At 37.8% G+C, this 14,386-nt stretch overlaps 2 protein-coding genes across 6 annotated transcripts; both read left to right on the top strand.

Moving 5' to 3' along the window:
- The first annotated feature begins 737 nt into the window (after window positions 1-737).
- Window positions 738-4,746, top strand: LOC129740491 (PR domain zinc finger protein 5-like). 2 transcript variants are annotated; one of them, XM_055732177.1, is made up of 5 exons: window positions 738-909; window positions 1,320-1,555; window positions 1,620-2,501; window positions 2,687-3,013; window positions 3,564-4,746. In XM_055732177.1, the coding sequence occupies exons 2-5, from the start codon at window positions 1,374-1,376 to the stop codon at window positions 4,480-4,482; spliced, it is 2,310 nt and encodes a 769-aa protein (XP_055588152.1). In that variant the 5' UTR covers window positions 738-909; window positions 1,320-1,373; the 3' UTR covers window positions 4,483-4,746. The 2 variants fall into 2 exon arrangements, with proteins under 2 accessions (XP_055588152.1, XP_055588151.1); XM_055732176.1 differs by having other exon boundaries at window positions 739-909; window positions 1,353-1,555; window positions 3,564-4,745.
- Window positions 4,747-5,234: 488 nt separating this feature from the next.
- Window positions 5,235-13,826, top strand: LOC129740493 (uncharacterized). Of its 4 annotated transcripts, none has more exons than XR_008736264.1 (8): window positions 5,489-5,660; window positions 5,752-6,285; window positions 6,344-6,568; window positions 6,896-7,133; window positions 7,209-7,628; window positions 7,803-8,195; window positions 11,932-12,905; window positions 13,365-13,548. XR_008736264.1 is itself a non-coding variant. In XM_055732182.1 (7 exons), exons 2-7 carry the CDS (start codon window positions 5,756-5,758, stop codon window positions 13,719-13,721), a joined length of 2,121 nt encoding a protein of 706 aa, XP_055588157.1. In that variant the 5' UTR covers window positions 5,235-5,408; window positions 5,752-5,755; the 3' UTR covers window positions 13,722-13,824. The 4 variants fall into 4 exon arrangements, 2 of the variants coding, with proteins under 2 accessions (XP_055588157.1, XP_055588156.1); XR_008736263.1 differs by having other exon boundaries at window positions 13,407-13,546; XM_055732182.1 differs by lacking the exons at window positions 5,489-5,660; window positions 11,932-12,905 and adding an exon at window positions 5,235-5,408 and having other exon boundaries at window positions 13,407-13,824.
- Window positions 13,827-14,386: the final 560 nt, after the last annotated feature.

Genomic DNA, 14,386 nt, shown 5'->3' with positions numbered 1-14,386 from the left:
GCTCACGCGAGAAATCGTTTTCGTTCGGCAGCCGAACACATCAATCGGACAACAAATGGGGGCGTGGCTAAAAGTGATAGATACAAGGGAACGAGAAACGAGCGAGAGAAGGGTGCGTGCAAGGAATGTTAACTCGGTCCGTCGGGCAACGATCGCTCGTGTGCATTCGTGTATGGTAAGCTTCGTTCTGTTGTTTCGTTGGTGTGATTTTATTCCTGCGAGGCATGGAAAACATCAATGCAGAACTGTTTTCTTTGTTTTTTTGTGCAATCACGTAATGATTGGAACGAAGATAAAATCAATCTGCACACAACAAGTTAAACTCGGAAAAAATCAGCCGAATGATTCTTTCCGAAGCGAGTTTACACACCGCTGGATTCGGGTGGGGTTTCGTCAGTATTTTACGAAAGTTGACTCATTTCCCTGTGGTTCACGAAAATTGAGTCATTTCCCTGTGGATCGAAAAATGAATATCCCGAACTGCGTGTAGTGTAAAAGCAGTAAAAGTGTGTACGCAATTCTCTCTGATGGATAATTTTTCCATGAAATATTTGGAAAAAAAGACTCTTGAACATGGAACATTTTGCTTAAGTTCTATGCTTTCCATCAAGTGTTCGAGCTAAATGCTTTGATCTCTTTTTTCTTAAAGAACACACATTTTGCGTGAATCGATTTTACTCAGTGAAACGTTTGGGCAAATTATGAGGTCTGTAAACGCACCGTGTTCATTAACAAGAGTATTGACAAAAAAGGAAGTATGCCAACACTGGATTAGTTTCTTTTATCCAAAATCCAAAACAAGTCGGAATTTCGAATTCAGTTCAGTTCAGTTTAAAATTTAGTGTTAACAGTTGATTGTTATAAAAAAAAACCAGTAGTAACCATTTCAATAAGCAATATTCTCTTCATGTAAGTAATCAACTTTAATTTTGTAGTGTGATTGATGAATACGACTTACTAAAACCGGATACCACATCAAATGTGCAAATGATTCCACCTTCTCAGAAAAATACCAAATTTCGAAGTTTCCTCCACTCGTTAATATTTTGATTGCATGAAGCGATGAACTCTTCCACGAATGTTTGTCCTTCTTTAGCTTTAATATTTATTTTAAGAAATATTGATATTAGGTATGTAGAGAATAAAACGAGTAATAGCTGAGAATCTTATAAAATTTCTATAAATAAATACACTCAACATGGGGAACTAGTTTTTAAATGTGTCAGAGGTGTCGTTACGAATTTTGATTGAAAAGTAACATGCATCTTAAAATAATAGTAATAATTTTCACATCAACTGTTGATAAATAAAAGATGTAGTTTTTTTTCAACACATTTTCTACCATCGTTAAGGTTTCAAAACACTAATAAGCAATGGCGACTGATATTAAGACCAATGATTCTATAGACGTCAAGGAAGAAGATCTTTGGAAAGCTAGCTTTGACGTGTCGGAAAAGTCTTCATTAGATGAAACGGAATTCCAATGCTCCAGTAATCCAGCGACGAACGAGACAGGCTCGACGCATTTAAAGTGTGAAAACCAGGCTCAAGCAAGGTGGGTACCGTCTCAGCGTTATAATCGATTAACAATACAAAAAGTGATGAATAACCTATTTTAGGATGTTGTTTGTCAACCAAACCTGTTCAAGCCCTACCATCAAATCTGAGACAGAAGATTTCATTGTTATAGAAGACAAATCTTGCGATATGCCCGATGGAAGTTTTACTGAAATCCACGCGCTAGAAATCCACGACTCAATAGTAATCAAAGAGGAAGATGCTTGGAAAGATAATCTATACGATGGAGATGGAGTTTCAGACATGGAAGTAGATTCAAAAATAAAGGAACAAAGCAACAGCAAAACCACGATCGTATCTGATCATCAACGAAAACACTCTTGCCATTTATGTAATGAAACATTTAATGTCAAAGATCGTCACTTTGTTACGGTACACCCGAATCATCCGCGGTTCCAGTGTAAGTTCTGCCAGGAAGAGTTCCTGTTATTATCAATATTCCGCAATCACGAAGAAACATGTCCGGCCGATCCTTCTGTGGACAAATTTTCTTGCAAAGGATGCGGAATTATAGTCTCCTCCCTAGCTATCCTTTCCCAGCACATGCAGAACGAACATTCTGTGAAGAAGGACTTTGCTTGTGAACATTGCGACTGCAAGTATGAACAAAAGCCGTCGCTGATTCTTCATCAGATGGCAGCCCATGCGGACAAACGACAGTTCGAGTGTAAATCTTGTGGCGAGCGATTTTCCCTGGAAAGAAAGTTCGAACTGCACCGAAGAAGATGCGTAGCTAGAAGCGAAAATCTGTCAGAGAAGGATCCTGACCCTGCTTTAACCAATATTAATGGAAACAATAACAGTACTGTCAGTGATACTGGAAGAATGTTGAAATCGTTCAAATGCAGTAAGTGCGTGGCCATATACACTCGAGAAAATGGTCTGCAAGACCATTTCGCAGCGGTACATTTGAAAAGACCTAGGTGAGTAGAAATAATTTAATGGGAAATATGTTCAATTTCCAGATAATCCTTTAAATGTTATGGATTTTATTTGTTTGCTGGTTTGTCATAATTTAAACAAACATTCATATATGTATTTTCAAACATTTTTTTACATTAAGCGGTATATGTTAAGCTAATATGGTGACTGTGCATCAATCGTACAGGTATGGGTGCGAGTTCTGCGGAAAGCAATTTTTTGGAGTGCAAGGATACAGGAAACACCGTCAAAGAGACCATTCGGATGTTTACAAAGCTCTACTGAAAAAACGTCAAGTCGGAAGACTTCCTCTAAATATGCTTTTCAAAATGAAAGGGTGCACAGTTGTCGAAGAAAACTCCGAAGAGCAAGACGGACCGCCACAGACCGAAAAAAAAGGACATTACGTGGCTCCAGGTCGAAAGAGCTATGATTACACCAAATGTAGTGCCAAATTTTCGAAGAAGATACCTTTGGAAAACCACTTTGGTATTGATCATATAAAAAAACCCAGGTAGGTAATTAAAAGTTTGCCGCAGGCAGTGGCTCATTTTTTTTATTTTTATTTTATTTTTTGTTACTTTGTTACAGTTTGAAATTATGATTTGTAGCTAACTGAAATTTATCACTACATTTTAAACTCCAACCGAAATGTTATTATTATTATTATTATTAAAAGTTTATTATAGAGGATTTTAACTAATACTAGTCCTTCGTCCTCTGAGATAAAGAAAAAAAAAACATATACATACACAAATACACTAAATTACAGTTTTCCTAACAAATTAGCACTTTTTAGAAAATCTAACAGCTTTTTTTCATTGCTTGGATTCAAAGCAGAGGAAACGTCGTGACTGATGCCGTTAGTTTTTCTTTCCTGGTCGTACAAACGACATTCTCCAATCAGATGCTTTACAGTTAAAACCGAAATGTTTAAAGTCTATTTCTTCTCTTTATTTCGAATTAGGAACAATGTAAAGTTTTTCGTGTTGTGGACATTAAATTAAAATTAGTACATTTTGTTGTTGAGAGAAAACTTCAATACCTACCTTACTTTTTTGCAGGTTCGAGTGTGAAATTTGTGGAGCAAGAATGTACAATCAGAAATCATACATCACCCATCGGCAGGGGAAACATCCAGCAGAATATAATGCATTGGAGATGAAGCACAGACCCAATCCTGTTCCTACGAACTATCTGTACTTGTTAGATGGTTGTCAAGTTGTCTCAATGCTGGAAACATTCAAATGCGACACATGCGGAACACAGTTTTCCAGCGCAAAATTGCTCAATCTACACGTTAAGACGTATCATTCGGCGAAGAAAGTCTTCAGCTGTGATAAGTGTGACCAAAAATATCTCACCAAGGAGAGCCTGGAACGGCACGTCATCTTAGAGCATATAAAAAAGCCTCGGTTCGAGTGCGAGTATTGTGGTCAACAATTTTTTACCAAATGGATATATTGCAACCATCGTAAGCGAACTCATGCAGAGCATTACAGAGAATGGGCCAAACAACATAAGTATTTCCAAAATCCCCCAAACACACTGTATGATCTTCCCGGTGTATCGAAAACGTTGCCATGCTTGTTCTGTGATTCTAAGTTTGAAAACAAGCATCAGTTAGGTTTCCATGTGCGGATGTTACATCCGGAAACTAAAACGGATCGGCAGCTAGTTTGCGAAGCATGTAATCAAACGTTTCCCTCTAAGTGGTGTTTGGAAACGCATTACGCGTCACAGCATGTTGGTAAACCACAGTACGAGTGTGAGTTTTGCGGTAAACCGTTTTTCACTGCATCGTCTTATAAGGCACACCGGCAGCTTAAGCACCCAGTAGAATATGCTGAGAGTTTGAAGAAACATGACCGTCAAAAACACGTTCCGTCCAAACGACTGTTTATGATGAATGGTTGTAACGTGGTCGAAAATGTTGATGAGAGCGAAATTAAGGTGAAATATGAATCAATGGAATCGGTATAAGACAAGGACTCGAAAAATGCTTATCAATAATATGTTATAGTTGTCACCTATTCATTAGATGTGTAATTACTTTAACAATCCGAATTCTCATGAACCAATTATAAATTTAGTTGGAATGTATATCGGAAACTTGGCAGGCCTCCAATTTGTTACTTTTCGGGAGACACTAATACCGTTTTCGTTTTTCTTCACTGGCTCGGGGCAAAACTTTCTCTGAATAAACAAACAGAATCGTCTCCCGGGACGATGCAAATATATGGTTGCTATATACTTATCCTTATGCTTACCCCCAACACTGACAACTTCTCCAGGTTGCAACCGCCTGCTTGAGGTTCAAACCTAGGGCACTACTAGTGGACTTCTGAATTAATAAACGAATACAAAAACAGCAGTTAGGCAAAACTCGTTGATAACTAGGTTACCACTGCTAATAAACGAAAACACTATAAGTAAGTAAGTATTCTAATATCAACGTTCTTAACGACACATCATAAACAAGAGAATAATAATCAGCATTTCACCAATCAATAATTTCTTAAAGCTTAATTTTTTAGTAAGATTGGCATGGAACGTGGAAAAAAACTGTTTGTAATACATAGTTCAAAACTTCAAACAACCTGAATACAACCCCCTCCCCCACCCCTGTGCAGCCGTGTCGATTTTTACGATTTTCCAGGTTTTTTGCGTACATATTTTTTTAATCCCAAATTTATATATCTCTAAACAAGCGTGTATCAAACATAAACAAAAAATTTAATGTTGTTTTCATCCGTTTTCTTCATCAGATTGATGCAGAGCACAGGCGTTCCAAACGTTCGATAAAATTCTTCTTAATTAATTATTGTTTTAGGTAGTAGTCAATTAGGTATATTTCAATCAAGGGACGGATCGTGGTTTAGTTCACCGATCAGTTGAAACCGGCTCAGGTAATACAAATCCTTCTTCTTTATGGGCAATTCAGGGGTAAACAAATTTCTGCATATAGATTTTTATTTTGTTTATGGAGGTTACAAAGTTTTGAATGTTATACACAGGCCTAATTAACTTTCTCCAAAAAGATTTCTAGAATTGCTCTGGATCCAACCTTTCTGATATAATTCAAATTTAATTCATTAACTTAAATTACGGTTGCCTTAAAGTTGTATGAGGCTGAGGATAGAAAAGAGAACTTACAGAAGGTACATCCGCAAATTCAATAAGCAGACAGTTGTGTTTAATCATACGTTCCCAGAAATCCCCATAATGTTTTATTTTTCTTTTCTTTTTCAGCATCATGTCATCGGATGATCAGCCTTCGTATACCTTCTTCAAAATTGAACCGAGTACGGTTGAAGACAACGAGCAGGTGGTATTGGATAATCCGGTACAAGTCCTAGAGAAAGTCGACTGGATGACCAATGTACATGATACAAAAACATTTGTAGAAAAAAGCCCCATCGAAGATGAGTTGTCTTTACAAGGTTTCATTAAAACTGAAACGCAAACTGCACGAGACGTTGAAATTCAAGAATTTGACAAATCGACAGCAGTCAATAATTGCCCTCAACCCGAAAACGACAAAGGAAAATATGCTACAAAGGAAATATTTAAATTATCTTGTGATCAATGCAGTAAAAAGTTTAAAGGACAGAGAGCGTTGAAACGCCATACGACTTTGGCACATTCGCTGAAACCTCGCTACCAGTGTGAGGTATGTAAGAGTCAATTTACCTACCCATCGAAGCTTAGCGCGCATGTAGATCAATGCAAAGCCAAGTTTGGGATGGATGTTGACACTTCTTTAACGAGTGTGGACAGGACGAGGTAAGTGCTGCCCTCGGCTTAATCCAACAACACATTTAATCGGTTCGTATGATTACAGCACGGAATCACCTGTCGAATTATCGTCTAATTTAATCACGAGCTCGATTGAAATCAAGGAAGAAGATTGTTGGCAAATGAACTTGGAACATGACGATTCATTGTCTTCCAATGGCAAGAAACCTACAACAACAACCTGTCAGAATTGCGGATCAACGGTATCTTCAATTGACACTAACCACCCAAATCAGGAGGTTTATTCCGCGCCACATTTGCCCGTAGCTAGGTAACTAAAGCTTCAAACTTACCCGGGGAGTCTCAACGTCACACTCGAATAATATACCAACATATTGATCGTCGTTCATCATTAGTTTCATAATTTATAACTTTTGAAGTTCCGATGGTTCTTTTTTCTTATTCAAAACAACTTTATTTTTGTTTGCGAACACGTGCCTCTTTGAGGTTTTAAATATCACTTTGAAGTATTGTACGCATCCGAAAATAAAAAAAATATATATAGGTAATGATGAACGAAAGCATAGTGGACCTTCCCGGGTCCAACGGCTCAACGCTAACAAAAATGTTTTTATTTCGAAAATTTGTCTTTGTGCAGTTCAACTTTGGGCGTTGGCGACTTTCTGAAGCGGAACAACTTGACCCAGTACGTGAAAACATTCGAAAATGCCGAAATTACGCTGCAAGATTTACCCTACCTAAAGACTAATGTTTCAGAACTGGCTCTGCTAATACCCGTTATGAGGGACCGCATGAAGTTTGTCGAGGCTATAGAAATGTCGCGGATAGACAAGGCTGTACAAGTTTCATTAGAATTCGAATTAACTCCAGAATTGGTATGTTTTATGATGTATATTTTTTTATAATAAAAGTAAACCTTTGATTGAATGACTATTAAAAAATAATTTCAGGATCTTATGGAGCTCTGCCTGCAGTCCGAGGACGGAAAAAAGTTTCTGAAACTGATGGAAAACCTGAACACTATGACACACCAAAGTCGGAATATTTTGAAATATGTTCTGGTGAGCCACTATTTCCACCGGGGCAAAGGGCGTATAAACAAAAGGGGCTTTGAAGAGATGGTCAAAATAATAAAAAAAAATTATCCGGAAGAGATCGGATGCATATGGTACCAGGGGATCAAAGGGAATCAGTGCGCGGGTTTACTATACACATGTTATCGATATATGCTGAAACAGTTCCGCAGTAAAGACAAACCGGATCCGGAACCTGAACCTCAAGTTGCTGCTGAAGGTAAAGGAGAGGAAGAAATATTAGAAGGACAAGAAAGTACTGAACCAGTGTCAAACCTTGACTTCGCACCACGCGTGGTAAGTTTCCTCTTTTTTGTTTGAAGGTTTACTTAAAAATGCGTTAAACAGTTCAATATATCTCGAATAGTAAGATAAAAAATTCTCCAGGATAGAAATTGATCTGTTGTTTGAACTTGACGATCGTCAAAAATCACTACGCACAAAATTAATGACTTTAAAACAAACTTTCAGGACCTCAAGGAACTTTGCAAGGAATCTGATGAAGGAAAACAGTTCCTCGAGTTGATGGAAAATAAAACCCATTTGACCGGGAAAAGTCGTGATCTGTTGAAAATAGTTCTGGTGAAATACTTTTTTCAAATCGGACTAGGCACGATTCCGTGTTTGAGTTTTGAGGAAATGTTCCAGATGATCATCAAATACTACCCGGACGAGATTCTAAGTACCTGGTACATTCCGAGTACCCAAGGTTATAACGCCAAGGGTTTGCTGTATCTGCGCTACAGGTATCTGCTTCGTCTGAGCGCAAAGGCCCGTGGTAAAGATAACGCCGCCGCATTGAAGAAGAAGCTTGATGCACCAGCAGCGCCCGAATTCACGAAGCCATCTGTTGTCCCACGGATGGTAAGTTTTTTTTCTTTTTACTTATGAAGTGAGTAAGATGGGTAACTTTTCAAAAATAAAATTTATGTTTGAAGTGGACAACTTAATACGAAAAACAAGTGTACTGGAAGTGGGAACGTATTCTCGATGTTGAAAGCATTATCAAGTTTTCACTTTCCCAATTCTTAGGAAATATCGCTGTCCTCTATTTCCGAATCAAATCTCAAAATTCGGACGTATCGGAACAACTGGCCCGTTTCCGATATAAATATTGTATACCTGGATCGCCATCATCGCAATCGAAGAACAATCTTTGCGGCAACTTTTCAAGGACACTTGTAGCGTTATAGTTATTGTGGTTGATTTATTTTGAGCGTGTAGTGGTTGTGTTGAATCCGTTGAATCAGGTGCTGCCGGCTTCAACGAAATTCTGGCGACAAAACACTAGCGCCAAATAATGGTTGGTCGGGTTGAGATCCAACCTCGAGTTTAAACATTTTTCACGCACACACATGCACCAGTGCAAATTGTATTATCGTAAACAATATAAACATGAACAGCTTCGTTCAATGGAGTCTAGTTCGAAACGGGTCGAAACAAGTAGAAATGGATTGACAGTTGATCATCTGTCTCTTTCCAATTGACTTCGACCGATTTCTACCACACGCTAACTTTTGGCTACCCCTTAACGAATACTTTTGACCCGTTATTCGATAAGACTGGGAGAACTCCTTTTTACGGATAAAGTCGCTTTACCCTTTAAGGGGTACTCAGCCTGATAACGCTTCAGCGGATGAAAATTACCCCTTATTCCAAATGCTTGTAACGGATCAAAATTGCCTCTTATTTGAAAGGCTTTTGTCGAGAATTTTGAGGAGCTTCTTATAGGAAATGTTTGCTGGGAAATAAATCACAACAAAATATCATATGTTTCATGTAGTTTATTTAAATGAAAATAATATTAAAAAAAATTTATCATTTGAAAATTTTAATTTACCCTCCATCGCGAATCGACCTTTAAACATCTGCTCCAAACAACGGCTTATTTTCATCATCGGGAACTGCGCAGCGCTGAAATAATAAGATGACGACATTATAATTTCAGAAAGGAAGCAATACAAATATTTATTCAATCAAATACTTACAATCTTTCTAATTGCCTCCAATTTACCGGACAAATAACAACGTTATGAATGTAACAACATCTGAAACTACCCCTTTGAAGTGGACTCGAGCTTTTCGAAATAAGGGGTAATATTGACCCGCAAAAATGACCCGTTATTTGACAGATCGTGGGGGTTCTCAATAACGGGTCAATTTTACGCCTTTAAGGGGTAGCCAAAAGTTAGCGTGCAGGTCGAAACCAATCTTGCTGCCGAGCTGGATTGGTTTCGACTATAGATTCTACTTGCTCCATGGGCGATGGAAGCGAAAAGTTATTCTTTCTCTCCTTAAGAAAAACGCCTTTAGAATTGTCAAAAGTTGGGTGAAATTATAGCTGCATCCCACTTGCACTAACGCAAAACCATCACCCAAATTCGTCCGCGCTTCCATCGCCTATTGAACAACGACCTGACTAGTTTCGTCCAAAACATTGGTGTAGTGTTCGCTTAGTAGATGTTTCGACGAGTAGGTCAGATCCCAGAATGGGAACACTGTCGACATAGGGACAAAAGGACTTCGCAGGCGAAATCTTGTACCAGATGTTAAGAATAAAACAGATCTGCCTCTTTGTTACTGGCTTCCGTCCTAACCAGACGTGTGTCGTCTTATTTATTTAAAGAACAAGAAACCCCTTTATTTGTGACCTTAATAATAAGTGGTAAATCTTAGAAATGATGGGTTACTTCAATTGGCGACGAGGATGTTGGAACACAAGCGGCAAGTTGAACATTTTCGGTTTTTTATTTTTTAATGCAGTTTCCGAGTGAGTATTTTGGTGAAAGTTTTGGGTTCGTAAGAACAATTTCTAATAGTGGCTTAAGTTTTCTATTAGCCTTGATTTTTTTCAGCCCACAGTAACACAAGTTTCATAACTTTCATCTTAATTGTTCATTTGAAAAGTTTTGATGTAACCGAATACATTTTTTTTTTCATAAGAGAAACACGTTTTGGTTGTTTGATGGCATTTTTGTTTTGCCTTATATTGTTCATATTGTTTGATCGCATTTTCTATTTTTCCCGACAGTATCTATTGTGAGTTCTTTAGGTGTTTTTAAAGTCATCTGGGCACACTCTCTGAGTGACTCTCCGCACTCCGAGAAAATTGTCATTATACGTCAGTGGTCATGCAGTTGCAGATTTTCATCGTTTTGTGGTTCGGCGCGTTTTGAATCGGCGTGCAAATTGATACTTTTAAGTTGTTGCCTCAACAAAATATAATAGCAGCAATAGCGTTTTAGTGTGATAATCCGATCTGACCAAGTGACTATATTTATGCATATAAAAAAAAAACCCGGAAGTGCTGCCTTCCCGTTGGTAAGTTCCTTCTGCTGTACTCGGAGGTGTTAATGTTTTATCGGCGCTATAACATATATCTTGCATTGGAGATAGTGTTGTGTTGGGGATTTTTTTGAGCTGTTTTTTCAAACATTTTCAGCGTTTGAAAAGTTTTTTTTCCTTTTCATGAAATCCTTTGTTTTTTTTTTTTGGTAATTTTCAATCATTTTTTTTTCCTGTTGGTAATTTTTGTTGGCGGGTCAACGCCATTTTGTTTAATTCCAGGTTCCAGTTCAGGTAGCACTGAAATTGAGCGACACTCAACGGTCACTCATTTTTTTTCTGGGAGCATTCACAACCGGCTCAACAGCACTGTTCAGTGAGTCGTGTAATTCGAGAAAGTGAGTTGGTGAGAAGCATCGGAATTCTAAAAGTGCATCGGAGTCCTTGAAGTGCACTAAGTGATTTTATCGTTTGGATCGGAAAATTAAGTAGAATTTTTCGAAAATCTTACCATCTTTGATAACTGCTTTAGAACCTGACAGTTGGAAGCTGCTGTAGATTTTTGGAACCTACGCTGACGATGCTCAGATGGGTTTATTTCACCAGCAGGAGTTTGTTGTTTTTGCGGACCGCCAAAGTACCTACCAATTTTATTCTGTAACACTGGTGTAAGAAGCTGTATTTAAGGTATGTTTTCTTAATGTTTATTTTGTGTTACGTATTTTTGAAATTTTATTTTATTGATTTTTTTTAAATGCCATTTTTTATATTTTTTTTTTGTTTTTCAATGGCTGAATTGAGTTTCATAAAAAGCAAATGATTAAGACAAGAATTTCTTATTTTTTTTTTAAGCAACCTGAAAGGGATTTTAATGCTTATGCTTTTGTTAATTTGATTATCACATGCATAAAAATTGCAAAACTTTATTTCTTTAGAAATGATTTCTTTTTGAAGCCGTGATTTGTCAATGGCTTAAATTTGTACATTGCTAAAAAAATAAATAAATCTAAAGCAGCGGACTTTTCATCATGTAAAAAAAAGAACAGCAAGATTCAAAGTCATTTCCAGAGTGTGAAGGATATATATACATCCGAATTACCCTTAAATTTTGATGATGCCAGAGCGATACATTTTGCATGGTTTGTGCTTTAATTGTTTTTAAGGTATCTTCTTCAGACCGCATCTTTTTGGCGTATAAACGCCATTTGAAGGTTTTTATTCTCTGGAAATTAGGAAGTTTCCCATTTTTCATGACGAGTTCAACCTAGTAATTCGTTGGGAATTTCCAACAATTTGATTTTTTTTTTTCATCCAGGCAACTCATGGACGTGAGTATAATTTTTATCCTGGTGGTGTTCACAGTAGGAGAAATCATGAAGACGGCGAAGCAGAAATTGATTTCAATGATGATTTCCCAGTCATCCAATTCATCTTGTCGGAGGAGGATGGCGATCAGTGTTAAAACAGTGAAGAAGAAAAATAAGATTAAAAAAAAAATCTAAATTCTGTTATGTAATGATTGTTTATAAATACCTTTTGGTTAGGTTTCGATAAATCAAAAAGATTTTCAGTTAATTGTTTTCATTATCGAAAACGTTCGAGATTGAAAGTGAATATATACCTATTTAATATTTTGTTAGAACAATTAGTTTTGACTTGAGGGTGAAGGAGTTGTAGTGTTCGCTTAGTAGATGTTTCGACGAGTAGGTCAGATCCCAGAATGGGAACACTGTCGACATAGGGACAAAAGGACTTCGCAGGCGAAATCTTGTACCAGATGTTAAGAATAAAACAGATCTGCCTCTTTGTTACTGGCTTCCGTCCTAACCAGACGTGTGTCGTCTTATTTATTTAAAGAACAAGAAACCCCTTTATTTGTGACCTTAATAATAAGTGGTAAATCTTAGAAATGATGGGTTACTTCAATTGGCTCGTTGAACATCTACCAGTTGGCAGAAACCATTTTATTTACATAGTTTTCCGTCTCACGACATAACTTGACGAACATAATTCCTAAAATTCACTCGGTCCATGGCAACCGTTCTCCAATCTCTCGGGCTGGACAGTCGTCCAGCATTCGCGCAACAGGTCCCGCCCAGCGTATCCGGCCAGCTTTCGCCACCTTCTGGATACTGGGTTCGCCGTAGAGTCGCGCGAGCTCGTGGTTCATCCTTCGCCTCCACACTCCGTTCTCCTGTACGCCGCCAAAGATGGTTCTTAACACATGACATCTACCAAAAAATGGAACGACTGATGCATCACCCAAATAAATCAATTTACGAACACGCCGTAAGTATCACACAGTAAACGAAAATTACCGAGTTCGGTAATTTTTTTACCGAAATCCTAACATGTGTAAATCGTTAAACTGTTCGGTAATTTTCTCGGTAAAAAATAAAGGAACATCGGTAAATCGATTCTTCATTTACCGATGTTCGTTTATTTTTTACCGAATAAAAATACCGAACAGTTTAACGATTTACACATGTTAGGATTTCGGTAAAAAAAAATTCCGAACTCGGTAATTTTCGTTTACTGTGTACGATTCTGCACGACTTCAGAATCGACCTTTGGTCCCTTCTTAATGAACCAGTACTTCTCGATCGGGGTCAGCTTAAGAATGGCACAAAATCGACTACGTTTGACTTGTACCACTCGAACACTTTCTTGAACTAGTGGCAGGAGACTAAATCCGGTCAAAAGAACGACATTTATACCCATCTTTTCTGCGCTTCTTGTTCCCAACAGTTGATTCGTCTCAAATGTTAAAAACTTTCGTATTCATCTCAGGATCTAAAAGAACTTTGCAGTCAGTGCGAGCAAGGAAGAGCATTCCTGGAGCTGATGAAAGACCGAAGTACATTAACATCGGAGAGCCGGCGAATTTTAAAAATGGTTCTGGTGGACTACTTTTACAAACTGGGACGAGGGCACGTCCCCACCCTAACTTTCCTTGAGATGGTTCAGATGATTAAAGAACACTACCCAGATGAAATCGACAAAGAATGGTTCGTCCAAAGACGCGTTGATCAAGGAGGTCACAAAGGTGCGCTCTACATACGGTACAGGTTTCTGCGCAAAGCAGCGATCAAAAACAGGAAATGACGTGGTAATAACGAAAAAGTGCCAATGTATTAACTGTATTGTCTAATCCATAGAATAAAGTGAACGTTTCGCATTCGGTAGCAGAAAAAAGTTTGATTCGGAAATTGTACTGTGAAATTGTGCATCCTGAAACAAAACAAAAGATTGGATTTTAATTTATTTTTTTAAATTTCTTTTCACAAAAACCATCAACCTTACCTCCAATGTTAGTCCACCGCGGTGCGTGTTTTTGTTTTTGTCTGTCTCGTCCAGTACTTTGCTGGGCTTCTGCAATAAAATGAATGAATATAAATTCAATTTGAATATTTACAATTACAACTTACCACAACCTCTTCATCATACCGAATTCAACGCTTTTGATGTAACGCATCTAAAACTACCCTTTTTGAAGGGAATCGAGCTTTTCTAAATAAGGGGTAATATTGATCCGATAAAATGACCCGTTATTTGACAGATCATGAGGGCTCAATAACGGGTCATTTTTACGCCTTTAAGGAGTAGCCAAAAGTTAGTGTGTAGTACACACTCATCTGGCGCAACCCCTTATATTGTAGTTTTGACCCGTTATCGGAAAAGACTGGGTTAACTCCTTTTTCATGTAAAGCCCTTGTACCCTTTATAGTGTACACAGCATGTACGTCAAACAGGGGTGAAAATTAGCAATG

The sequence above is a fragment of the Uranotaenia lowii genome, chromosome 1, assembly GCF_029784155.1.
Source record: "Uranotaenia lowii strain MFRU-FL chromosome 1, ASM2978415v1, whole genome shotgun sequence".
In the NCBI taxonomy this organism is placed as follows: Eukaryota; Metazoa; Arthropoda; class Insecta; order Diptera; family Culicidae; genus Uranotaenia; species Uranotaenia lowii.
Note: the sequence above shows the minus strand (reverse complement) of the source record. Positions and strands in the feature narration are given on the sequence as shown.

Excerpts from the sequence above, each read along its gene's own strand:
- LOC129740491 (XM_055732177.1), top strand. The coding sequence starts at position 1,374 with ATGGCGACTGATATTAAGACCAATGATTCTATAGACGTCAAGGAAGAA. Across the intron at positions 1,556-1,619 it reads GAAAACCAGGCTCAAGCAAG|GATGTTGTTTGTCAACCAAA; the intron begins GTGGGTACCGTC and ends AACCTATTTTAG. Across the intron at positions 3,014-3,563 it reads GATCATATAAAAAAACCCAG|GTTCGAGTGTGAAATTTGTG; the intron begins GTAGGTAATTAA and ends ACTTTTTTGCAG.
- LOC129740493 (XM_055732181.1), top strand. The coding sequence starts at position 5,626 with ATGAGGCTGAGGATAGAAAAGAGAACTTACAGAAG. Across the intron at positions 5,661-5,751 it reads GAAAAGAGAACTTACAGAAG|CATCATGTCATCGGATGATC; the intron begins GTACATCCGCAA and ends TTTCTTTTTCAG. Across the intron at positions 6,569-6,895 it reads CCACATTTGCCCGTAGCTAG|TTCAACTTTGGGCGTTGGCG; the intron begins GTAACTAAAGCT and ends GTCTTTGTGCAG.